Here is a 24,721-nt window from a genome sequence, read left to right as displayed (position 1 = left end):
CTGTCTCTTTAGGGATATTTGAATCATACTGATTTGTATGCTTATAAAATATGCAGTGAGGACAGATGAACAGAAGGCTGGAGTGGAAAGAAGGAAATAATTATTTCCAGTGCAAAATGTGTATTGTAAGTTTCTATATATGCCACAAACTAAGAGGTCACACATATAAAATAATGGTATGAGCTATTATAACATAGTTGTTTTCTGTTAGTCTCAGTCGATTGATAGTGATACTATCAGCTAGGAATGCCTGCACCCTTTCTACCCATGAAATCCTCGCAGACCTTTCCCCAACCAATGCTGTAGCTGGACCTGCCCTGGGGCTCCTTTTATGACTGAAAATTGTACCTCAACAACAAACACCAGGGCACTTCCAAAATAAATAAATAAATAAATCACAAGGTTTATTACTCACGAGTCCTGGAGGGTACCAGGCACACCTGGAGTCATAGACCCAGGTCATGGATAGAGAGAGAGAGGGAGGGAAGGAAAGAGGGAGAGAGCCTTCTGCTTTTATGCAGTTGAGTGTGGTGTCTTTTGTCTCAAAGCTTCGCTGTGGGTGAATCCTAAAGCTAGAATTAAAATATAGCCTAGTTCCTGGTATTATATCTGATGCCCCATTTAAGATCAACTCTTGTTGTAGTTATGTTTTGTTTAAAACAAGGTCTTGTGTATTTCATCACATTTAAGGTGCTTTTGAGGTTGGCAATTTCCGGATCCTCTGTGAAGGGGTTAATGAAAGAGCTCCCATTCTACTGCATCACGACTGCCACCTGGTGGCCAGTTATTGTATGACACATCGACTGCATCGTGCTTTCACAGAAGCATGGTGATTTGAGACAGGTTCAAATGAGAACAAGAAGAGGGGCGCCTGTGTGGTTCAGTTGATTGAAGCCTCTGCCTTCAACTCATCGAGCTCTTTGCTCAGTGGGGGGCCTGCTTCCCCTCCTCTCTCTCTGCCTGCCTCTCTGCCTACTTGTGGTCTCAGTCTGTTAAATAAATAAAATCTTTTAAAAAAAAATGAGAACAAGAAGATTAACATTATATGTTAATAAAAAATTTTTTAAATATGAGAAAAAAGTGCACTTTAGAATTGTTGAAACACGTATATTCACACACACAAAAATTAGATGCTAATTGTACACTTTGCATAAATTTTCCATAGTTGGCCCTCAAATAGCAACTTTGGTCCTTTAAAATATTATTTGATTTATGAAATCCTAGTTGATACCCCAGTGGTGACGGAGTATCACTATTGCACTAAGTCCGTGACAGCTATGCAGGGCACACTGTGCTTGTGGCCACCATTTGAGAAAAAGAAAGTTCTTATATCAGTCCATAATTTAGTCCTGATAGTCAATCAATCTCTCTTTCTCCCTCTCCCTCTCTCTTTTCTTTTGGAATATGTAGAAAGAAAATTATTTATGGTGAGCATCTTCTTTCTTATTTATTTATTTATTTTGAGAGAGAGCGAGAGAGAGAGAGCACACATGCACTGTAGAAAGAGGCAGAGAGAGGGAGAGAGAGAATCTTAGGCAGTTTCCACACTGAGATCATGATCTGAGCCGAAATCAAGAGTCAGGCTCTTAACCAACTGAGCCACCTAGGTGCCCCAGGGTTAGGGGGTTCTAAGCAAGGCACAAGTTGTGTCCTAGACTGGCAGTAGGACTTGTCTGAACAGGATGGATGAATTATTAAATGGTGGCCCCAGGGGTCTGTTTATAGAAGCGTGCATATTGTGTTGGGTGGAGGCTCTTCTCAGGGAAGGTTTATGGAAGAGGTTGAGTAGAGTGGGACAGTGAGAGAGTGTGGTGAATGTCTCTGATAACTGCCCCAAGGCTGGTCTTCTGGAATCTGGAATCCTAGCTGAGTCCAGGAGAGAAACAGGAGGGGAGAGGAAAGGGAAGGGAGGAGAGAAGGGAAGAGAGGAGAAGGTGGGTGGCGGGGAGAGGCAAGGAGGGGTTGGTGAAGGGGAAGAGGAGAAAGGACATGGAAGGGGAGGAGAGAAGAGAGGGGAAGGGAGGACAGGAGAGAGGGATGGGGAGGCATGACCTGAACTAGGGGGCCTGTTTTCATAAGGCACTCATGGTTCTCAGGTGCTAAGGTGGACACAGTGTGTGGGAGAGGGCTGTTCTCCTTATTTATTGTAACTATCAACATTCTTAGCACCAGAAACGCACTCTGGTTAAACAGAGAAGGAATCAGCTGAAAGCTGCTGGTTCACAGAAATACCAGGAAGTTGTAAGCAGCTGGCTGGAGGAAAGCCAGGGACAAGTGAGACCAGGGAACTGCAGGGTCACACTCAAAATCTTGCCAGTGACAACATGGCTCATATTTCACGCAGCAATAGCTGCTCCCAGAACCTGGATATTGTTGAGGTCAGTGCTCTCACTCTTGTGAACACCACTGCTCTTAGTGCTTTGGGTCAGTAGCTACCCAGTCAAAAATCTGGGTTGAGAGCATCTGCTTGGTTAAAACTCCATCCCATACTTGCTTTCTACCTGTCAGGGAGGCTAGGAGGAGGAAGGCTGAAAAGCAGAGGCAAAGAAAGAAAGCACCTAAGCTTTTCTGCTTCTCTAAAGGGAGGCAATTTGAGGAGCATCTGGGTGGCTCAGTCAGTTAAGTAGCTGCCTTTGGGTCAGGTCATGATCTCAGAGTCCTGGGACTGAGCCCCACTTGGAGTTGGGCTCCCTGCTCAGTGGGGAGCCTACTTCTCCTTCTCTCTCTGCCCTTCCCCTGCTCATATGCTCTCTCTCTCTACAAAATAAGTAAATCAAATCTTTTTTTTTTTTTTAAGATTTTATTTATTTATTTATTTGACGGACAGAGATCACAAGTAGGCAGGGAGGCAAGCAGAGAAGGGGGTGGGAAGCAGGATCCCCGCCGAGCAGAGAGCCCGATTTGGGGCTCAATCCCAGGACCCTGAGATCATGACCTGAGCCGAAGGCAGGGGCTTAACCCAATGAGCCACCCAGGCACCCCAGTAAATCAAATCTTTAAAAAAAAAAGGGGGGGGAGGCGATTTGAGACATTGTTTTGGGAGCATAAAAGTACTGGTGAACTTAACTACACAAAAATAAAATGTACATGCTCTGAAAAAATTACCATAAAGCCAAAAGCCAGAATCCAAATGACTAATCAACTTTTCAAAGAAATTGGAACACTTTAACATGAATCAACTAAGTTATCTATTTACCTACCTGTATGCACAAAAGAGAAAAAGAGGGAGTTCTAAGGCTGTTATATTTTTTTTAAGATTTTATTTATTTGTTTATGTGACAGACAGAGATCTCAAGTATGTGAAGAGGCAGGCAGAGAGAGAGAGAGAGAGGAGGAAGCAGGCTTCCCGCTGAGCAGAGAGCCCGATGCGGGGCTCGATCCCAGGATCCTGGGCCCATGACCTGAGCCAAAGGCAGAGGCTTTAACCCACTGAGCCACCCAGGTGCCCCCTAAGGCTGTTATTTTTAAGAAAGAAGTATGGGGGTGCTTGGGTGGCTCAGTCATTAAGGTCTGCCTTCGGCTCAGGTCATGATCCTGGGGTCCTGGGATCAAGTCCCACATTGGGCTCCCTGCTCAGTGGGGATCCTGATTCTCCCTCTCCCTCTGCCCCTCCTCATCCTGTCTTGTTCTCTCTCTTTCAAATAAATAAATAAAACCTTAAAAAAGAAAAAAGAATCTAGAAAGCACAGAGAGTGGTTCATTCTCTGAAGAAGGCAGTAAGGTCAAACTCTAGCTCCAGTGGGCTCTTCACCACATACTGCCAACCTGCTCCTGGGGCAGCTGAGCGACCTCTGAGGCAGGAGCTCACTGGGATAAGGGCTTATGTAATTGACTTTGTTTTGTTCCTGAACCAAAATCAAGAATCAGACACTTAACCAACTGAGCCACCTAGGCACCTGAGGAAACAAACTTGAGATACAAAGATGCAGCTAGATTGACAATAAAAGGATGGGAAAAGCTATGTTGAATTAATTGTCACGGGTTTATTTTATTTCTGTGAGAGGGTCATACAGTCTTTTGGAAATTAGATTTTAATCAGTTTGGAAGGTCATCCATTGAGGTGTTTGAGGGGAATAACCCAATGCAGACAAAGATATGGATTTGCCTGCGCATCTTTCTTGGGTTCTGAGGTGAGTCCTGGGTGGCAACAGAACTTTAACTTTTCTGACTTTCTAGTTCTTTTTTCCCCTTTCTACTGACACATTATGTGTTTGTTTTTATTTCTGCTTTGTACACCCCCCGTAAGTCCGTTCCTAGTGGCAGCAGCAGCAGTGATCAGGGATTTGCTTTTATGGTCTATGTGGTGATCTCTGTTAGATGTATAATGAAGGTCTGTTGGTGAGAGATAACAAATAATCCAATTTATTAGTGGGGTTTTTTTTTGTTGTTGTTGTTCTGTTTTGTTTTTTTGATCTGTTTGTCTTTGCAGTGTCAAATCAATTAAGAATTACATGCTCTGGGGGCACTGGGGGGCTGAGTGGGTTAAGCCTCTGCCTTGGCTCAGGTCATGATCCCAGGGTCCTGGGATTGAGCTTGGCATCTGCATCGGGCTCTCTGCTCAGCAGGGAGCCTGCCTGCCTCTTTGCCTACTTGTGATCTCTGTCAAATAAATAAATAAAATCTTAAAAAAAAATTACATGCTCACTGGAAAGGATAATCCTTCTAAGTTTTTGTTCCATTGTGATCATGTCTAAATGGTAGATCTGAAGCTCTAAGCTCTTCATGTGTTTGTGTGTCTTCACGTCTGTAATTGAGAAAGGTCTGCATCCCTCACTGTGTAAGTAGGAGTATTTTCCCAACACTTGAGTGTATTAAAGCACTAGGTTTTAGTGTCCTTTAAGTTAAAGGAGTGCTGTTCTGATTGGCTTATAGAAAAAAATTGCTTACCTGAATAAAATTCCCTCAAATCTCAGAAAATAAAGAAACTAACTTCCAGTATTTTATGTGTACTAGACTTTTTTTAATTAAATTTTTTATTTTTTATAAGCATATAATGTATTTTTATCCCCAGGGGTACAGGTCTGTGAATTGCTAGGTTTACACACTTCACAGCGTTCACCATAGCACATACCCTCCCCAATGTCCATAACCCCACCCCCCCTCACCAAACCCCCCTCCCCCCAGCAACCCTCAGTTTGTTTTGTGAGATTAGGAGTCGCTTATGCGTACTAGACTTTTTTTTTAATAAAGATTTTATTTATTTATTTGACAGAGAGAGATCACAAGTAGGCAGAGAGGCAGGCAGAGAGAGAGAGGAGGAAGCAGGCTCGCCGCTGAGCAGAGAGCCCGATGCGGGACTTGATCCCGGGACGCGAGATCATGACCTGAGCTGAAGGCAGCAGCTTAACCCACTGAGCCACCCAGGTGCCCCTGTGTACTAGACTTTTAAGAAAAAAGATTGTTCTGGAAATTATTAACTGGGGAATATTTTAAGAATCCATGTAAACATAGCAAAAGTGAGTCTTTGGTGTTTTGTTTTGTTTTTTAATATTTTATTCATCTATTTAACAGAAAGAGAGGCAGCAAAAGAGGGAACATAAGCAAGAGGAGTGGGAGACAGAGAAGCAGTCTTCTGGAGCCTGATGCAGGGCTCCATCCCAGGACCCTGGTATCATGACCTGAGCTGAAGGCAGATGCTTAACGACTGAGCTACCAATGCACCCCGCAAGTGAGTCTTTGAATAAATTAACTTGGTTTATAATTTTGGTTTTAACACATAATATCTATATTTCTTTACCCCGACTTTATCAATATGGAATATGATATAAGAATAGGTTTAATTTAAAACGTAAGATTTGGGGATGCCTGGGTGGCTCAGTTAGTTAAGCAGCTGCCTTGGGCTCAGGCCATGGTTCCAGGGTCCTGGGATCCAGTGCCACATCAGGCTCCCTGCTCAGTAGGGAGCCTCCTTCTCCCTCTCCCTCTTCTGCTCTCCCTGCTTGTGCTTTTTCACTCTCTCTCAAATAAATAAGTTAAAAAAAAAAAAGAGGACTGTCATATCAGAGAAATAATACTCAGGCTTCCCTAGGTTGTTTGTATGGGTAAAATGTTATTAATATAAACAATTCAGATATTACACATTTTATGGAAAGGCCCTAGAGATTTAATGCCCTTACTGTGTGTAACACATCCTTACCCTCAGGGAATATACTGACCAATTTTTTAAATGGAATAATTAAATAGAGTACTATAATAGAGAATTTTATTCCTTCTTTTTTTAAAAAGATTTATTTATTTATTTATTTGATAGAGAGATCACAAGTAGGCAGAGAGGCAGGCAGAGAGAGAGGGGGAAGCAGTCTCCTCACTGAGCAGAGAGCCCGATGTGGGGCTCGATCTCAGAACCCTGAGATCATGACCCAAGCTGAAGGCAGAGGCTTAAACCACTGAGCCACCCAGGCGCCCCGAGAATTTTATTCCTTTATTTTGATACTGTTATTATTATTATTTTTTAAAGATTTCATTTATTTGACAGAGAGAGACACAGCTAGAGGGAACACAAGCAGGGGGAGTGGGAGAGGGAGAAGCAGAATCCCTGCCCAGCAGGGAGCCTGATGTAGGGCTCAATCCCAGGACCCTGGGATCATGACCTGAGCCGAAGGCCGACGCCCAACAACTAAGCCACCCAGGCACCCCTGATATTGTTATTATAAGAAATTAATTACAGTCATTCAGTCTCATGATCATTTCTGCTTTATCAGATGTTTTCCTGAAGATTCTGCTCCAAGCTCAGAGCCTCTAAGTGTCATAGCATGATAGAAAGCCCTATAGTAAGTTACCAAGAGTACCAGGTACAGATGTCCCCCATTATACAGCAGAGAGATGCATTGCAAGACCCTCAGGGGACCCTGCAACCGCAGATAACATCTAGCCCTATGTGTACTGTTTTTATCCTATACCTAAATACCTATGTTAATGTTCAATGATAAATTAGACACAGTAAGAAATTTACAACAATAATAAAATAGAACAATTATAATAATATACTGTGATAAAAGTTATCTTATTATACTGTATCCACCCTTTCTGTCATGATGTGAAAAGATAAAATGCCTACCTGAGGAGAAGATGGAGATGAATGACGTAAGCACTGTGATGTAGAGTTAGGCTACTATTGACCTTCTGATGCTTGTCAGGAGGATCACCTGCTTCACAACCGTGGCTGATGCCAGTAACTCAAACGCTGAAGAGCAAAACTGTGGTAAAGGGGTTAGTACTGTTCTCTTCATTACTGATTCCATAAGGAATAGACCTCTTGAGTACAAGATTCTTAGCTGACATCATTTAAAAACCTTTCAGACTACCAGTGAATGAATCAGAATTTCTGAGTTTTTTAAAAAAGATTTTATTTATTTGAGAGAGAGAGAGAGAGAGAGAACACAAGCAGGGGAAACAGCAGAGAGAGAGAGGGAGATGCCAGCTCCTCACTGAGCTGGGAGCCTGATATGGGGCTCGATCCCGGGACCCCAAGGTCATAACCTGAGCCAAAGGCAGATGCTTAACTGACTGAGCCACCTAGGCCCCCTGAGAATTTCTGGATTCTAACACTCTGAAGATTCCTTCCAATCCAGGCATACTTCATGAAAGCCTATCGCTTGACCCAAGATCCTGGGAAATAAGAACTACATAGAACTGACTAAACTTATGAGGGAAATTTTAAGGTGGTTGCTTGTATGAAATATTGCATGAATTTCTGATATTTTATTTTCTATGGATACAAGTAGAACCCCTTCTTTCTCTTCCTTCTTAATTCATCCCTGTCAATTTAGTAGACTATGCATCAGTAAACTGAAACTATTTATTTATTTATTTATTTATCTATATATTTTTTAGAGAGGGCGTCAGGGGAGAGGCAAAGGGAGAGGGGGAAGAGAGAATCTTAAGCAAGCACATGCCCAGCACAGAGTGGATGGAGGGCTTGATCTCAGGCCCCCAAATCAGGAGTCCGAGGCTTAACCACCCAAGCCACCCAAGCACTTCTAAAATGAACCATTTTAAAATGGTGTTTGATTCTCTCTGTTGGCCTCAGTATTCTGAAGCAAAGACTTTAAGTGAGTCTCCTTACTTTTCATACTTCTGTTGGCATAGAGTCAGTAACAATCTGTTCTTTTTACCAAGATACAATCAGATAAATAGATTGTTCAGCCAAAGCCATACCCAGAAGTTTATATTTGAGAAGGCTGCTCTCAATCAGGTGTAGGAAGTCCATGCCAGGGAACAAAGGGTTGACTTTATACATAGAGCTAGGGGCGCCTGGGTGGCTCAGTGGGTTAAAGCCTCTGCCTTTGGCTCAGGTCATGATCCCAGAGTCCTGGGATCAAGCCCCACATCAGGCTCTCTGCTCAGTGGGGAGCCTGCTTCCTCCTCTCTCTCTGCCTGCCTCTCTCCTACTTGTGATCTCTGTCTGTCAAATAAATAAATAAAATTTTTAAAAATAGAATTATATGTAGAGCTAATGCCTACAAAGCCCTCCCCCAAAATAGAGGTAAGGAAAGTCCCTTCCCGGAAAGGCAGGGACCTTAACAAATTTTGCAGACTTCAAAAAGGGAGGAATTCTTTAAAAAATAAAATAAGATAAATTAAAAAGTTTAAAATAAAAGGGAGGAATTCACCCTGATTTAGTGATATTGTAGGTGAAAGCCAGTGGAACGACTTTCTTGGGTCTGGGACCCCAGACTTGGAGTAGAGTAGCAAATAATCAAGGCTTTTAAAGGTCTGAGATACCTTTTGAAAATTCCTGAATAGAAGGTAATTTTGGGGGGTATATGTAGTTGCTCAGTAAACTAAGACTCTAGATTTGCAGAGAAAACTTGCCCCTATGGTTAAATTGTTGTATATATATAAATAAGCAGGTCAATCTAGTAAGATCAACTTTTAATGATCAAGAATATTCTTTGAGGGCGCCTGGGTGGCTCAGTTGGTTAAGCCGCTGCCTTCGGCTCAGGTCATGATCTCAGGGTCCTGGGATTGAGTCCCGCATCGGGCTCTCTGCTCAGCAGGGAGCCTGCTTCCCTCTCTCTCTCTCTGCCTGCCTCTCTGTCTACTTGTGATTTCTCTCTGTCAAATAAATAAATAAAATCTTTAAAAAAAAAGAATATTCTTTGAATATTTGTTATTTATTTATGGCTGAGTAATAGTCATAATTATCTGAAATCTTGGAAAATAAAGAAATAAGGGTGGCACAGCTTCCCTCATGCTGGATAGGAGTCTGCGCAGGAATAATCTGGGATAGTGATTCTGAGGTCCCTGGACCAGCAGCATCACTTGGAAACTTGTTAGAAATTACAGTTCTTGGGTCCCACCCCAAATTAACTGAATCGGAAACACTGGGGAGGGGACCCATAAGTCTGTATGTTAGTCAGTCCTCCACATGATTCTGATATACATGAAAAGTTTGAGAACCCTTAACTACTCCGTTCAACTCACTGTTCCTGTTAGTTTAAGGTGCCAGACTTAATGAAGTTATCTGTTATATAACAGGATATCTTATAGATTTCTATCTGGAGATGTACATCATTTCTGTCCAGGAGAAAAGATAGTCTCAAAGGTTATGGTCTGTAGGCTTATTGGACATTAACCAGATTTCCATCTGACTCAGCAGTATTATATACTTACATTGCCTAAAATACCTAGTTCTTGGAAGTAATTTTAATGTCTTACTTGTTCCCTTATGAGAAATTGAGTTGAGGAAAATCTTCGGCAAATGTTCACTTTATATGTACATATGAATAATGGTTTTTAACCTTTCAAAAATTATTATCAATGTCCTTCACACTGTGGTGGTAATGAGCCCTAACATAAGGCAGTGAGTTCTTCTGATGGCAAGACTGTGTCTTTTTACTCAGTATTTTATCCTCATATCAAGCACAGTGTCTGGTACACAAGTCATGAATAAATATTGTGCAGTCAGTAAACACTCCCTAAAAGGTATTTGATTTTTTAAAAAAAGATTTTATTTGCTTGATAGACAGTATACACACAGTGTGAACAAGCAGGAGAAGGGGTACAGGAAGAGGGAGAGAGAATTTCAAGCCAATCCGTGCTCAGCAAGGGGGCCCAATGCAGCGCTGGATCTCAGGATCCTGATGAGATCAAGACCCGAACGAAAACCAACAGTTGGACACTTAACTGACAAAGCCACCCAGGCACCCCAAAGGCATTTGATTTTTAAGAGAGGAATTTACAACTGCTTAAGGATGATTCCTGTTGTTCTAATTAACTTGTATTAGTGTCTACTTCTTAAGGGACTTTTCTGGCATTTGTTATCAGGGTCCCTGAGGCTAAAAAATGACAGAGTTGGACAGGGGAATTTTCTCTAAGATATTCTCTGAGATCTGTTGATCTAAGAATCAGAGTAGGAGTTAGGTGATTATTTTAGATTCCATTCCAGCATAAGTCCTTTGAGCAGCTCTTTAGCTGCGGAGAGCACTTGCAAGCATCACACACACTGATGTGCCCAAATAGATCATTGGGTTTTACCTTATAGTAAGAACAGGAACTAACACTTCGCGGGTATGTACCACTAATGAGAACAGGAACCAAATGGAAGGATTAATGTTTTAGGTAAGTCAATCAGAAGTGCTGGAAAATAGATATAAAATCTATGCCTGACAATGGGTGAAACACTAGTGCTGTTTTCACATATTATTTAGATGGCCTTTGGAATGAACAGCCATCATTTTTCTCTCCTTTCTCTGCGCTTTTCTTTCTGGCAGCCTTTGCCTCTTGTGTTCCAGGAAGTCCCGGGGCGATGGTGGATTGTTAACCAGTGATTCCCATTCTCCCCCCAACTCCAATGTAGCAGTATATTTATATCCCATCCTTGATTTCTCACTCCTAGAAACTTAAATCTTGAGCACAATGATAAACAAGGGGGTTTTAAGCTAAACATTACCAAAACAGCATCCAAAACAATTGACCCGGATTTCCTGATTGAGATCCCTGGCCTAGTTTTCTTCCTTTGTATTGCCTGCTTCTTTTAGCTTTCCTCTCCATTCTGTGTCTTCCCATAATTCCCTTTTGCTTCAACTAGATGAAATTTATATGGTTTACAAACCAAGTATCATAACCGAGGTAACATCTATTTTCCACATGAAATAATTTAACGCTAGTCTCACACTCATTGGGTAAGCAAAATACCAGCCCATGGCTCTTTTCTAAATTTTGGTGTAACACAAGTTTATTGTGCTCCTTTAGTAGAATTAAAGAACATCTGACTTTTATTGAAGGACTAATGTTTCCTCCTGAAAAACTTATTTACAAGAGAAAAATATTCTAAATATATTTCTAAAAATGACAATTAAGTCTTTGTTGATTGACTTACATTTGATTTAATTATATTGTTTGATCTAATGCAGTGTCCTGGCAGGACAGAAGGTTAAACTAAAAATCCCAAAGTAATCAATTTTAATCTACTGGGAAAAAAAAAAAAAAAACCTTTACCCTAAAGATACAAACGTAGTAAGCCAAAGGGGCACTTGCACCTCAATGTTTATAGCAGCAATGTCCACAATAGCCAAACTATGGAAAGAACCTAGATGTCCATCAACAGATGAATGGAAAAAGAAGATGCGGTATATATATACAATGGAATACTATAAAGCCATCAAAAGAAATGAAATCTTGCCATTTGTGACGACATGGATGGAACTAGAGCAAAATATGCTGAGCAAAATAAGTCAATCAGAGAAAGACAACTATCGTATGATCTCCCTGATTTGGGAAAGTTGAGAGGCAACGTGGGAGGTTTGGGGGGTAGGAAAGGAATAAATGAAATAAGACGGGATTGGGAGGGAGACAAACTATAAGAGACTCTTAATCTCACAAAACAAACTGAGAGTTGCCGGGGATAGCGGGGTAGACTATGGACATTGGGGAGGGTATGGGCTATGGTGAATGCTGTGAAGTGTGTAAATCTGGTGATTCACAGACCTGTACCCCTGGGGCTAATAATACATTATGTTAATTTTAAAAATTAAAAAAAAACTACCATGCAAACTAACAGAAAAAGTACTTTATTTATAACATAATTTTGTAAACAGTCACACTGTGCATTTTTAAATTCAACAAAAACAAATTTTTTTCCTTTAGATTTATAGCAAACCTGTGTGAAGTCAATGAGTTAATACAACATTGAAGATGAACGGGGTAGAATAATTTTTGAAAATGTTAAATTACAGCACTTGATACAAAGACAGATTAACTATCTGTACCATAAAAATTTACATGCCACAAAACATTAATTTATAATTTTAAATATGCAGTAAAACACATTTATAAAAAAGCATCAACATTAATTTTATTATAAACCAGTGAATTATTCAGAGGAATATTAAAACTTACTAAAACCAGTAAATTTTGCAACTGAGGTAAAAATTTATAAGTAAACAAAACTATCATTTATAAGAGCCGAAAAGTAAATGGAAGGGCAGACAACACTTCCTGATAACTATGTCTATTCCTTGATATTCTGAAGCAGCTTCAGTAAATGTGACTCAATGACCTGTTGAACTGGAACAGACAGGTTATCAAGACCACAGCATGTTGATCATAAAATTTTACACAGAACTGCCAAATTCAACTTAACATCAACTTTTCCTTAAAATAAAGTTATTTCAGGGCACCTTGGTGGCTCAGTGGGTTAAGCCACTGCCTTCGGCAGATCATGATCGGTCATGATCCCAGGATCCTGGGATCAAGCCCCGAATTGGGCTCTCTACCCGGCAGGGAACCTGCTTCTCCCTCTCTCCCTGCCTCTCTGCCTACTTGTGACAGCTCTCTCTCTCTGTCAAATAAATAAATAAAATCTTTAAAAAATACTAAAAAGTAAAATAAAATAAAGTTATTCCTCCCATTCTGAGGATATACTCCTCAGTATACTGAGGAGGATATAGGATATACTCCTATTCTGAGGATATACCCATTTTCTGAGGATGGTAAGATTGCAATACACTACTTAGTGCACTTAAAACTTAGCCTGTCACTGACTTAGCGATCGTCTAAGTTCCTGGATTCTGTTCTCGTACAAGGTGTGTTCTAAGGAACAGAGAAAGGGCAACTATAAAGCATTTTATAAGTAATTTGCTAAAAAAAAAGGTTAAACAACTCTTGTCTGTAAATTGGTGTGTACTCTTGCAATGAATTATTTGGGTTGGTGTCAACTAATAGTAACAAACTCATTTCCAGACTTTGTAAGAATTTGTTGATTTTGCCCACAGTTAAAAGTTACTGCCAGGAGTTAGGATAACATGCCATATTTAAGACTACAAATCATGAAAACAGTTTAGTCCACTAGTCTGTACTGTTTACAGAGTTTTACCAATTAAAATAAAACCTGAGGGACACCTGGGTGGCTCAGTGGGTTAAAGCCTCTGCCTTCAGGGGCGCCTGGGTGGCTCAGTGGGTTAAGCCGCTGCCTTCGGCTCAGGTCATGATCTCGGGGTCCTGGGATCGAGTCCTGCATCGGGCTCTCTGCTCAGCAGGGAGCCTGCTTCCTCCTCTCTCTCTCTCTGCCTGCCTCTCTGCCTACTTGTGATCTCTCTCTGTCAAATAAATAAATAAAATCTTAAAAAAAAAAAAAAAGCCTCTGCCTCAGCTCAGGTCATGATCCCAGGGTCCTGAGATTGAGCCCTGCATCGGGCTCTCTGCTCAGCGGGGAGCCTGCTTCCCTTCCTCTCTCTCTGCCTGCCCTCTGCCTACTTGTGATCTCTGTCAGATAAATAAATAAAATCTTAAAAAAAAAAATACACTTACCACTTCTGTAGCCCAAGGCTACAGCTAAATCCATAGAATTATACCCAGAGTCAGTTTCAATGGTTGGGTCAGCTCCATTTTCTGTACCAAAACAGAAAAATCTGCATAAATAAAATGAAAATGTAGGTATGTTTGTCTGTGCCTGGCTCAGTGCAAACGGCAGGACAGATCCTCAGCAAAGAGTGCACAGAATTCACTTTGGCGGGTCAGGGTCAGGGGTTGGATGCCTCAAACAAACAGGGGTCCTTGGGCGCCTGGGTGGCTCAGTGGGTTAAGCCGCTGCCTTCAGCTCAGGTCATGATCTCAGGGGCCTGGGATCGAGTCCCACATCGGGCTCTCTGCTCCGCAGGGAGCCTGCTTCCTCCTCTCTCTCTCTGCCTGCCTCTCTTCCTACTTGTAATCTCCCCGTGTCAAATAAATAAATAAAATCTTAAAAAAAAAAAAAGGGGGTCCTTGCTAACAGATGAAACTCATCAACAACCTTAGACAAAACTTATGCCCATAGACACTGTGGACAGGAAAACAACGATGGATTCAGACATGATCCTCAAGAGGAAGCAACAGGGACAAATGTTCGAAGCACAGGTGTGCTGCAGGACAGAGCTGCTTCTCCCATGAGCAGCTCTGTGGCTGCGGGTGCTTCAGCAGAGTTAACAATATTTAATAATAGCTAGTCATTCTCTTGAGTAACACCAGGGCAGCCAGCTTGTTAAAAATTAAAGTCCTCACATGGTATTTTCTAAATATCACTTTTATTGGCTTACCTAAGAGCATTTTTACACATTTAACATGATTTCCATGTACAGCATAAAGCAAAGGTGTCCCTCCATTCTGCAAAGGAAAAGGTGATTTAGTTTTTCAAGGTGAGCAAGAGTGGAATAACTTAATGTTGCTGTGAGATGTTTTACTAAAAACAGTATATAAAAGTCATTTAAGGCAATTTTTTTTGCAATTTTCATATTTTGTAAGAATATTTAAATCAGAATAACTGAGTTCATACCATTAACTTTTTCTTCTACGTTTAATTAGCTATTTTTTCCAAATGTCTAGTAAAATTTTTTATGTCTCTCCAAACTAAATAATTCCTAGGATTTATTACAGTATTTTAAAAATCAGTACTATAGACTCACCCAATCATATTCATTTACATCAACTCCACAATCAAGCAGCATTTTGACAATATCTGTGTAGCCTTTACTACAGGCCAATGAGAGTGCACTTTCTCGACCTTTTCCTAAAAGCTGGGGATCAGCACCCTGGAGTGGCAAGGAGAGATAAAAGACTTTTCAATTCATTTAAATAAGAATATTGTTATTTCTGTCAATGAGAATTACAGTTCAGTACTTAGGCCAAGTAATGTTCTTCACTTAATAATGCAAACTTCTACTCACGGATGTCCTTATTATCACGGTTGTCTGGAGGCCTTCCTTCCTCCCTCTATTTTGAAGCTAACTATCCTTCCACTATGGAGTTAAGTTACATCTCCCCCATGAAGCTTCTCCTACAATGCTGATCATTCTTTTGTTCCCACTGCACTCTGAGGAAGCCAGGCATGAGATTCTCTCTTGCTGTTTCATGTATGATTAGTCTTATCTGTCCAACTAGATCCACGTTTCACGAGAATACAAAAAGCGTGCAAAACTTTTTTGGATCCTCTACCATTACATCTAGTTGGCTGGAGATACAAAATCTTTACTCAAGACTTAAGTAACTATATGTACACATTTTCCGAGGCAGTTTCCTTACATTTTGAAGTAGAAACTCTACCACAGCTATTTGCCCGTGTGCTGCAGCCCACATCAAAGGAGTAAATCCTTCTTCATCTGTGTGATTGATAACATTTTCTATTTAAAAGAAAAACAATTTTTGTAATCTAATTTAACAACCATCTATTAATATCATTATGAAAATACTGGCATTCTAAAAGGTGGATTATACTACTCGATGAGGTTCACTTCCTGCTGACTTATTTGCTGTCCTATTATGTGAGTTTGTACCATTAACTTTTTCTTCTTCCACGTGTTTAATTAGCTAAGTTAATTAACTAATAAGCAAAGGTGTTCCTCCATTATTTATAATCTTGAAGTAGAACAGCCTTTTGAAGAAGGATATAAAACTCAGAAGTTACAAGGAAAAAAATAAATTTACCACTACAGAATGTTAAGCTTCTGTTGAAAACATGAGAATCAAAGGAAGATGACTGGTTAAAAAAAATATATGCAACATAAAAAACAAAAAATGAATTTTTAAAATTTAGATGAGGTCATATAAATCAATATATATCAAGCAGCTAACATACAAAAGAGCCTAAATAGACCCTGATTCAAAAAATCTAAACAAAACCAGTGTGAGATACCATTTTCACCCATAAGATTAGCAAAGATTAAAATCTGATAATACTTTGTGTCACTGAGGTTATGGGGAAATACAAACTGTAACTCTGGAGTGAGGACAGGACAAATACCTGGCAATATACGTAAAAGCGAAAAATCCATATACCTTTTGACCCAGCAAATAAACTTGTAGGAACTTATACTATACATAAAAAGAATGCCAACAGGAATGTTACTTAATACTGAGAAACTGAAATCAACCATCACCAAAGAGACTGGTTAAAAAATAAAAATACACTATGTATGTATGCAGCAATATAGTGCAAAACTATAGACCTATTAAAAAGAATGAAATAGGGGCACCTGGGTGGCTCAGTGTGTTAAAGCCTCTGCCTTCGGATCAGGTCATGATCTCAGGGTCCTGGGATCAAGCCCCGCATCAGGCTTTCTGCTCAGTGGGGAGCCTGCTTCCCCTTCTCTCTCTGCCTGTCTTTTTGCCTACATGTGATCTCTGTCAGTCAAATAAATAAATAAAATCTTAAAAAAAAAAAAAAAAGAATGAAATAGGGGGCAGCTGGGTGACTCAGTTGGTTAAGCATCTGCCTTTGGCTCAAGTCATAATTCCAGGGTCCTGGGATCGAGTCCTGTCTGGTCGGGGGGTGGCCCCCGCTTAGCAGGGAGTCTGCTTCTCCTTCTCCCTCTGACCCTCCCCTCTGCTTATGCTCTCTTTCAAAATAAATAAAGAAAATCCTTAAAAAAAGAGAGAGAAATAAAAAGAAATAAATCTTTATGTGCTCATATGGAAAGATCTCCAATTAAGTGAAAAAAGTGCAATGCAGTGTGATAATATTTTCCCTCTTGTGTACATACCAAAAAGTAAATGCATGTTTTCAAAAATAACCATAAAAATAAACAGGAATGTTTTCTAAAAGTTTCCTGATGGGGCACCTGGGTGGCTCAGTGGGTTAAGCCTCTGCCTTTGGCTCAGGTCATGATCTCGGGGTCCTGGGATCAAGCCCACATTGGGCTCCCTGCTCAGCAGGAAGCCTGCTTCCCACCCTCACCCCCCGCCTGCCTACTCTCTCTGCTACTTGTGATCTCTGTCTGTCAAATAAATAAATAAAATATTTAAAAAAATAAAAATAAAATAAAAGAGTTTCCTGGAAACATAGAAATTTATAATGTTTACTTCTGGGGAAAAGGTGGTAAGGGAGGCTGTAACTTTTGTACTTTGTAGTACTTTATTTTTTTTACTACCTATGGAGTTATGTGCCTGATGAGATTATGCAACTACTGTTTTTTGTCTTTATACTTTCCTATATTAAAATAAAACAACAAAAATCTAATAAATCCAATTAAATATGTTTTAAGCACAGTTAAAAAAAACAGGCTATTACCTTGTTCAATCCGAGTAGCTAGGTAGAGCATCTCTCCCTGAGCAGCCAACTGATGAACAGATAAAGCTGAAAAGATACCACAAAAAGCTTCATGTTTTTCTACCTAGAGAGTACGCTTTCGTCATATCATTCATATTTGTGCAGCAATTCTTTTTTCTAAAAAACCCCCTCTCATTTTATTGTTTAAAAAATTTTAACTTAAAATATATCCTAAAGGGGTGCCTGGGTGGCTCAGGGGGTTAAAGCCTCTGCCTTCGGTTCGGGTCATGAGTCCAGGATCCTGGGATCAAGCCCCGCATCAGGCTATCTGCTCAGTGGGAAGCCTGCTTCCTCCTCCTCTCTCTCTGCCTGTCTACTTGAGATCTCTGTCAAATAAATAAATAAAATCTTTAAAAAAAAAATATATATATATATATATATATACACACACACACACACACACATACATATCCTAACATTACAAGTAGCTATTCTGTACCTGAGAATTGATGTATGTTTAAGGCAATTCTGACATTTGCAAAGTATTGTTATCAATGAATACACAAACTGTTATGATCAACTATTAGCAATGCAAACTGGTAATGATCCCATCAATCAAAGAGATGGTTTAGGTATTTAATTTTTAAAACGCTAACTCAATATTCAAACTTGTAAGAATGTTGGATCTAAAACACACAAAGACATACCTTTTGTCTTTTTACTGATTAAGTCCTCTGAAATCCCAAATTCATTATTTCAAGACTCCATGGGCTTTTCTTAACTTTGGAGTGAGGTAGTAAATGAAAAAATGACTTCAAGTGTAAATTCTGGGGTGCCTGGGTGGCTCAGTGGGTTAAGCCGCTGCCTTCGGCTCAGGTCATGATCTCAGGGTCCTGGGATCGAGTCCCGCTTCGGGCTCTCTGCTCAGCCAGGGGCCTGCTTCCCTTCCTCTCTCTCTGCCTGCCTCTCTGCCTACTTGTGATCTCTCTCTGTCAAATAAATAAATAAAATCTTTAAAAAAAAAAAAAAGAGTAAATTCTTGAATTCAGGGGCACCTGGGTGGCTCAGTGGGTTAAAGCCTCTGCCTTTGGCTCAGGTGATGATCCTGGAGTCCTGGGATCAAGCCCTGCATCGGGCTCTCTGCTCAGCAGGGAGCCTGCTTCCCCCACCTCTCTGCCAGCCTCTCTGCCTACTTGTGATCTCTGTCTGACTTGTGATCTCTGTCTGTGAAATAAATAAATAAAATCTTAAAAAAAAATTCTTGAATTCAGACCTAGTTGTGGCTAATTAGTTGTGTGACCTTGAATAAATGATTAATTGTGCACTCCCTGCACTCCAAGAACAGAAAAACACTCACAATGTCTTAGTGTGGACAAAGTTCAGAATGACAAATTGTTTGTTACAGTAAGACTATAAAGGTTTTAAGAATGAAAACCTGAGGGTGCCTGGGTGGTTCAGTGGGTTAAGCCTCTGCTTTCAGCTCAAGTCCTGATCCCAGGGTCCTGGGATCAAGTCCCGCATCAGGCTCTCTGTTCAGCAGGGAGCCTGCTTCCCCCTCTCCTGCCTACTTGTGATCTCTCTCTCTGTCAAATAAATAAAATCTTAAAAAAAAAAGAATGAAAACCTGTAGGGGCGCCTGGGTGGCTCAGTCGTTAAGTGTCCAACTCTTGATTTCTGCTCAGGTCATGATCTCAGGGTCCTGAGATAGAGCCTAGTGACAGCTCTGTGCTGGGCATGGAGCCTGCTTACAAGATTCTCTCTCTCCCTCTCTCCTTGCCTCTACCCTCCCCAACTCTCGCTCTTTAAAAAAAAAAAAAAAAAATGAAAACTTGTATAAAATCTGTATGTGTATAAACAAATATAAACCTGTATTTATATAAACCTATATAAAGTCTGTATTAAAATCTGTATTTGTTCTTGGGGTGCCTGGGTGGCTCAGTCCGTTAAGCATCTGTCTTCAGCTCAGGTCATATTCTGGGGTCCTGGATTGAGTCCTGCATTGGGCTCCCTATTCTGCAGACAGTCTGCTTCTCTTTTTCCTGCTCCCCCTACTTGTGTGTGCTCTCTCTAGTAAATAAATAAAACCTTTTTTAAAAAATCTGTATTTGTTCTTAACAAATATAAAACATGAAATATTATATGGTAATACTGTGAAAAAATTTTTAAATAACTAGAACTATCAAGACATCACTTAAGCTTTCCAAAATAAAATACGCATTTAAAGAAAATGCTTCAAAGCCAAACTCTTGAAAGCATTGTTAGTAATAAGAATATTTTAATACATTACTGGGATATACTTACAATTTGCTAATAGAGGTGTGGTAGAGACCTCATTTCCTCTGTGTTTGTTGGTCAAAGTAGTTGACTGTTTAATTGGTGAGAAGTGCTTTGTTGTAGAGGGAGTATAGACATGTCTTACTTGAATTCCCGGGGAAGGAGATGTATGGATATTGCATTCAGCTAAGTAAAATAAATTTAAACACGTTAAAATAATATTTTAATGACAAAGCATTTCAAAATTCTATGTCAATGTTTACATTAAAAAAGAAATACATGAGGTAGATCTTCAACTGTTTCTCAAGTGATACTATTCTTTGCTGTAAAAATTCTGCATTATCACAGTGGAAGTTCCAGAAAAAATCTGTATTAATCTTGAGTGATTTTATTCTGAGATTAGTTTTTTTATTCAATAGATTGTTGTAAAAGTAAGTCTACAATATGAAGAAAACATCAATGCATTAAACTATGGGAAGGTGATGCCAATCAAATATTTGTGGAATAGGGAATATTAAGGTAATTCATTTCTTAAAAGGCACAAATAATTTTTTTCTCCTGTCATTTTAAAGAGTACAATAAGACACTTGAATTTGTAAATAAACAAAGGTCAAGCAAGAAAAATTTAAAAAAATCAACATAGGGGCGCCTGGGTGGCTCAGTTGGTTAAGCGACTGCCTTCGGCTCAGGTCATGATCCTGGAGTCCTGGGATCGAGTCCCACATCGGACTCCCTGCTCGGCAGGGAGTCTGCTTCTCCTGCTGATCTCTCTCCTCTCATGCTTGCTCGCTCTCTCTCTCTCTCAAATAAATAAATAAAATCATTTAAAAAATCAACATATACTTATAGAGATCAAATAACATGAAATTATTTAGTTTTGGTTTTGGTGAGGTTCTAGAAAATCATATTAAAGTATGACTTTCAAATCATATTAAAGTATGACTTCCAAACTCACAATCTCATGATCAAGAAAGGAAAAAAAACCCAAAAACCAAAAAACAAAATAAACAAAAACAAATGCAGATATTTATACCATAACTTTCAACCTTTAAATAGGACAGATGCCACTTCCAGGTCAGAGTTAACCTGATCTTGAATATTTTTACTATCCTCTTCATTTAAGGACTTCACAAATCGAGAACACACGTTCATATCAAATCGGTTAGGTAATATGAATTTCATTCCCATGGCAACACCCTGAGCGGATCCTTCTTCTGCATTCGAGTCCAGCTGATGTTCTATTTTAATGTCTGGCATGCCAGTTAGACTGTAGCTGTTGGGGCACTCTTCCACTATCAGCTGGGCTCCAATATCCAGATTTGCTGATGTAGCCATGATTTCAACTGTAGTTTCAATAATTAAAACATTTCTTCATGATTTCCTCTTTGTTTTATAGGATTGGTATCCACTGTGTTCTTGGAATTCAGCTATTGAAAAATCTGAAAGAAAAAAATTAAAAATATCATATCAACTTAGCTAAAGTACACAAAATAAGCAAAGAGTGCTCTTATAGGCACCGACACATAGGAGTAGTAGTATGCTAATAGTAAGCATACAGTGTTCAGAGGCAGACACCTGGGTATGAATTTAAGCTTCGTCACTTACTAGCTATGTGCACCTGTGCATTACTCAACCTCTCTAAGCCTCAATCTCACCTGTAAAATGGAGGTCATCATTAACCTCATGGGATCTTGGTAAAGACTAAATGAAATACAGTAACATTCTCACTTTCATCACTAGGTTTCAACAATTTTACTCTTTCTCCCCTGTCCTATTCTTGAACATTGCCAAATGAACAGAAGATGAAGGTAACAATGAAAAGAAACTTTCATGCTCTTTCACCAAGTTAGAACAGACCAAGCAGATGGCAGCTGTGAACCAGGAAGAGTGCCCTCACCAGCACACAACCATACTGCCACCTTGATCTTAGACTTCCCAGCCGCCAGAACTACCCCAAATTCCTGCTACTGCAGAAGCCCAAAGAGGACTTGGAGGCACTTCATCAAGGTGGAAAGAAGCTAGTTGCTACTGGGACAAAACATTCTAAAAAATTCCTAATAGCATTTTTTTCTCAAAAATTTGACATTTCTTATTTTCACAGATCAAGTCAGTGATCCTTTCACTGATTGCTAGATTCTTTAAACCACCTTCTAATGTTAAAGTGCCAAGGCTTCATTTCATAAATTAAAATGGCTAAAACATTTCCATTTACATGGAAAAACTTCCATGTAAAACACTTTGATGTGAAAACTTTAAACTCTTACCTGTAGTTCACCTTTTAACATGCTATACTTATGAATGGCTCTGAGTTTGAATTTAAGATAGAACTCGTTGTACCCATGTCTATTAGTATCTAGAACACCTGTGATTCTTGGATAAGTTTAAGATATACTTATTTATCAGTTTTTGTGCAGTTCAAATATTAGTAACTTAAAATAGGTTTTTATGAAAACTGTTACTATAGAAATCATAGATTATAGATTTGCTCCCTATACTTTATTATCTCTAGGAAATTAGGATCAAACTATAATTTTTAGATCTCATTTTTATAATAAGTATTAAGAAATAATAATTAAGTATAAATAAGAAATGGGTTTTTTCAAATACAGATAATTAAGACATAAATTCAATAAATGCAAACTCTCAAAGCATAGATTGTAAGCACACTGTTATAGAATCATCTGCTACTGTTTTATAATGAGTTTTTAGTAATCACTGGCACTTCCTTATGAACCTTAATATAATTTCAAGAGAATTTCATTATTGTACCTAAAATTGATTCTAAAAAAATGAAGAATTTCAAGATTATAAATACCCTATGCATGTAATCCCTGAGACAGGGAGAAGAAAATTAAAACATCTAGTTAATCTTTTCATGTTAGGGTTTACTGCCTCTTAGAAATTTCGAGAGGATTGGAATTTAAGGGGCGCTTGGGTGGCTCAGTGGGTTAAAGCCTCTGCCTTCGGCTCGGGTCATGGTCCCAGGGTCCTGGGATTGAGCCCCGCATCCGGCTTGCTGCTCGGTGGGGAGCCTGCTTCCTCCTCTCTCTCTGCTTGCCTCTCTGCCTACCTGTGATCTCTGTCTGTCAAATAAATAAATAAAATCTTTAAAAAGAAATTGGAATTTAAGACGAAAAATGCATTAGGATTACAGTGGAGCAGAGGCTGACAAACCATACATTTTTAGGTAACCACTATTGTCAGTTTTAAAACATTTTCCAAGATTGATCCTTAAAACAATCCTCTGAGTAGTGAGGGTAGTTAACTGTTATTTCCTATGTAGAGAAAAGAAAAAGGGAGCTTATACATTATGAAGGACCTCTGCAGCTCTTTGGATAGAGCACCTTGACCACTAAAATAAGAAGCAGCACGAAACTAATCCAAAATTCCAAGGGACAAGAGGAGAAGAAATAACAAACAGCAGCAGTAGTAATAATAATAATAATAATAGTAAGAAAGTAACAGGTAACAAAGTCAATATCCTTTAGCAAAAGGAAAGAAGGAAACCGGAACAGAAATGAGCTGTGATTCAAAGAGGGATAAATGAAGAGGGCTTTAAAAATGTATTGCAAGATGTGAACTATGCTTCCCGAGGGAAGAAGCATCTCCCACAGACTCCTACCCAGAGCTGGCCTAGATGCAATCCCCTGAGCTCTCTTGGCACACTGCATTTATTTCTGTTTTTAGTATTTATTATTCTCTTGAAAGTTTCCACTTATTCCAAAGAAACTGAAAACTTCTCTAAGATGGAGAACACTCTTACTAATCTTTGCACACAAGCAGAGCCTGATCCTCCCAGGTGTTCCAGAAGTGTTTTCCTATTTGAATATGAACATCGTTTTATATTCTTTTCTATCCTGAAATGACCCTGCAAGATGCTCAACAAAGGCTTGCTAATTAGATTCGGCTTTGCATGTTCAACGTCACTAACAACTAGCTGTGCAACCCTGGAAAGAAAAATCACATACGTTTTCTGAAACTCATTTTATTAATCTATACAATGTGGGTGGTTCAAGCAGACATCTCTAATACTCTTTCTAGCTCTAAACATCTTCCATGTCATAAATCAGGGTTTATAGACGGAATGGAACTACCGGCCTTTGAGCGGAGAACCTGGGAAAGGAGGAAGTGAAAACAGAACGCTGTCTTGCCACGGCTCTATAGAAGAAGAGCCAAATTGACTGGTTAAGCTAAGATTTTGAAGACTAGGAGAAGGAGAGGGGAAACATGATCCAGAGTAGGAGGCGGAGAGAAAAAGAGGTATGGCCTAGGATCACCTCGATCCGTCAGAGCCCTGGGATGAAGGGAGAGACACGCTGGGCGACTGTGCTAGCCCGCAGTGGATCCTAGTAACAGGAGCCCCCCGGTTCTTCCTAATCCTGAAGTTGTCCTACAAGAAAAGGAAGGTGCTATGAAAATGAATGATGCCTCACAGGCGACAGGTGTCCCAACGTCCCAAGACAGTAGCTCGCTGAAGGGGACACCTGTAGGAAGATAAGTCCGCTCGGTCGCCACCCGCCCACTCTACCCGAAAAATCCCAGCACAGCTCAAGGGCCGCGGGAGGAAACTCTGGTTCACCCACGGCGACAGAGTCAGGGGAACAGGGGCGGGAGGCCGACTGGGCGGGACCGCAGGGCCTCGCGACTACCTTCGACAGCCGACAGCGAGTCGGGCCTTTCCATCTGCAGCCACAGATTCACAGCAGGCCCCCAAACCCCGGCTTGTTTTGACCGCGACGTCACTTCCGACTTCTTCTTTCGGTTTCTGGCCAAAAAACGTTCCGCGTCACTGCAGCCGAAAGGCCTTCCAGTTTTTGGTTTTGTTTTTTGTCTTTTTCAAAAAAAAAAATGCTGTTGTTCGGTCTTTACTGCCCGAATACTACAGAGACTGGGTCACTTTAGTAGACCCTTCTGGATCACTAGGGCAACACCCATCTGGCCCTCCGATCACGTCTCCTCCTCTCCCATCGCCCCGCCCTCCTGATC

General features: G+C 40.1%; 1 protein-coding gene across 1 annotated transcript; it reads right to left on the bottom strand.

Annotated features, from left to right (window-relative positions):
• Positions 1-11,998: 11,998 nt before the first annotated feature.
• On the bottom strand, positions 11,999-24,707 carry ANKRA2 (ankyrin repeat family A member 2). The gene is made up of 9 exons (XM_044267286.1): positions 24,385-24,707; positions 20,782-21,174; positions 19,763-19,921; positions 17,483-17,548; positions 15,499-15,596; positions 14,883-15,008; positions 14,517-14,583; positions 13,753-13,833; positions 11,999-12,510 (listed from the first exon to the last, which is right to left on the bottom strand). Exons 2-9 carry the CDS (start codon positions 21,068-21,070, stop codon positions 12,455-12,457), a joined length of 942 nt encoding a protein of 313 aa, XP_044123221.1. The 5' UTR covers positions 21,071-21,174; positions 24,385-24,707; the 3' UTR covers positions 11,999-12,454.
• Positions 24,708-24,721: the final 14 nt, after the last annotated feature.

This window comes from Neovison vison, chromosome 1 (assembly GCF_020171115.1).
Source record: "Neovison vison isolate M4711 chromosome 1, ASM_NN_V1, whole genome shotgun sequence".
In the NCBI taxonomy this organism is placed as follows: Eukaryota; Metazoa; Chordata; class Mammalia; order Carnivora; family Mustelidae; genus Neogale; species Neogale vison.
The sequence above is the reverse complement of the archived record's forward strand: the minus strand, read 5'-3'. Positions and strand labels throughout refer to the sequence as shown.

What these genes read in the sequence shown, in the direction of transcription:
- ANKRA2 (XM_044267286.1), bottom strand. Translation starts at nt 21,070, where the DNA reads ATGGCTACATCAGCAAATCTGGATATTGGAGCCCAGCTGATAGTGGAA. An exon ending in GGCATCTGTCCTATTTAAAG is followed by an intron (nt 19,922 to 20,781) that starts GTTGAAAGTTAT and finishes TATTTTACTTAG; the next exon opens with CTGAATGCAATATCCATACA. An exon ending in AGCTACTCGGATTGAACAAG is followed by an intron (nt 15,597 to 17,482) that starts GTAATAGCCTGT and finishes TCTTTTAAATAG; the next exon opens with AAAATGTTATCAATCACACA.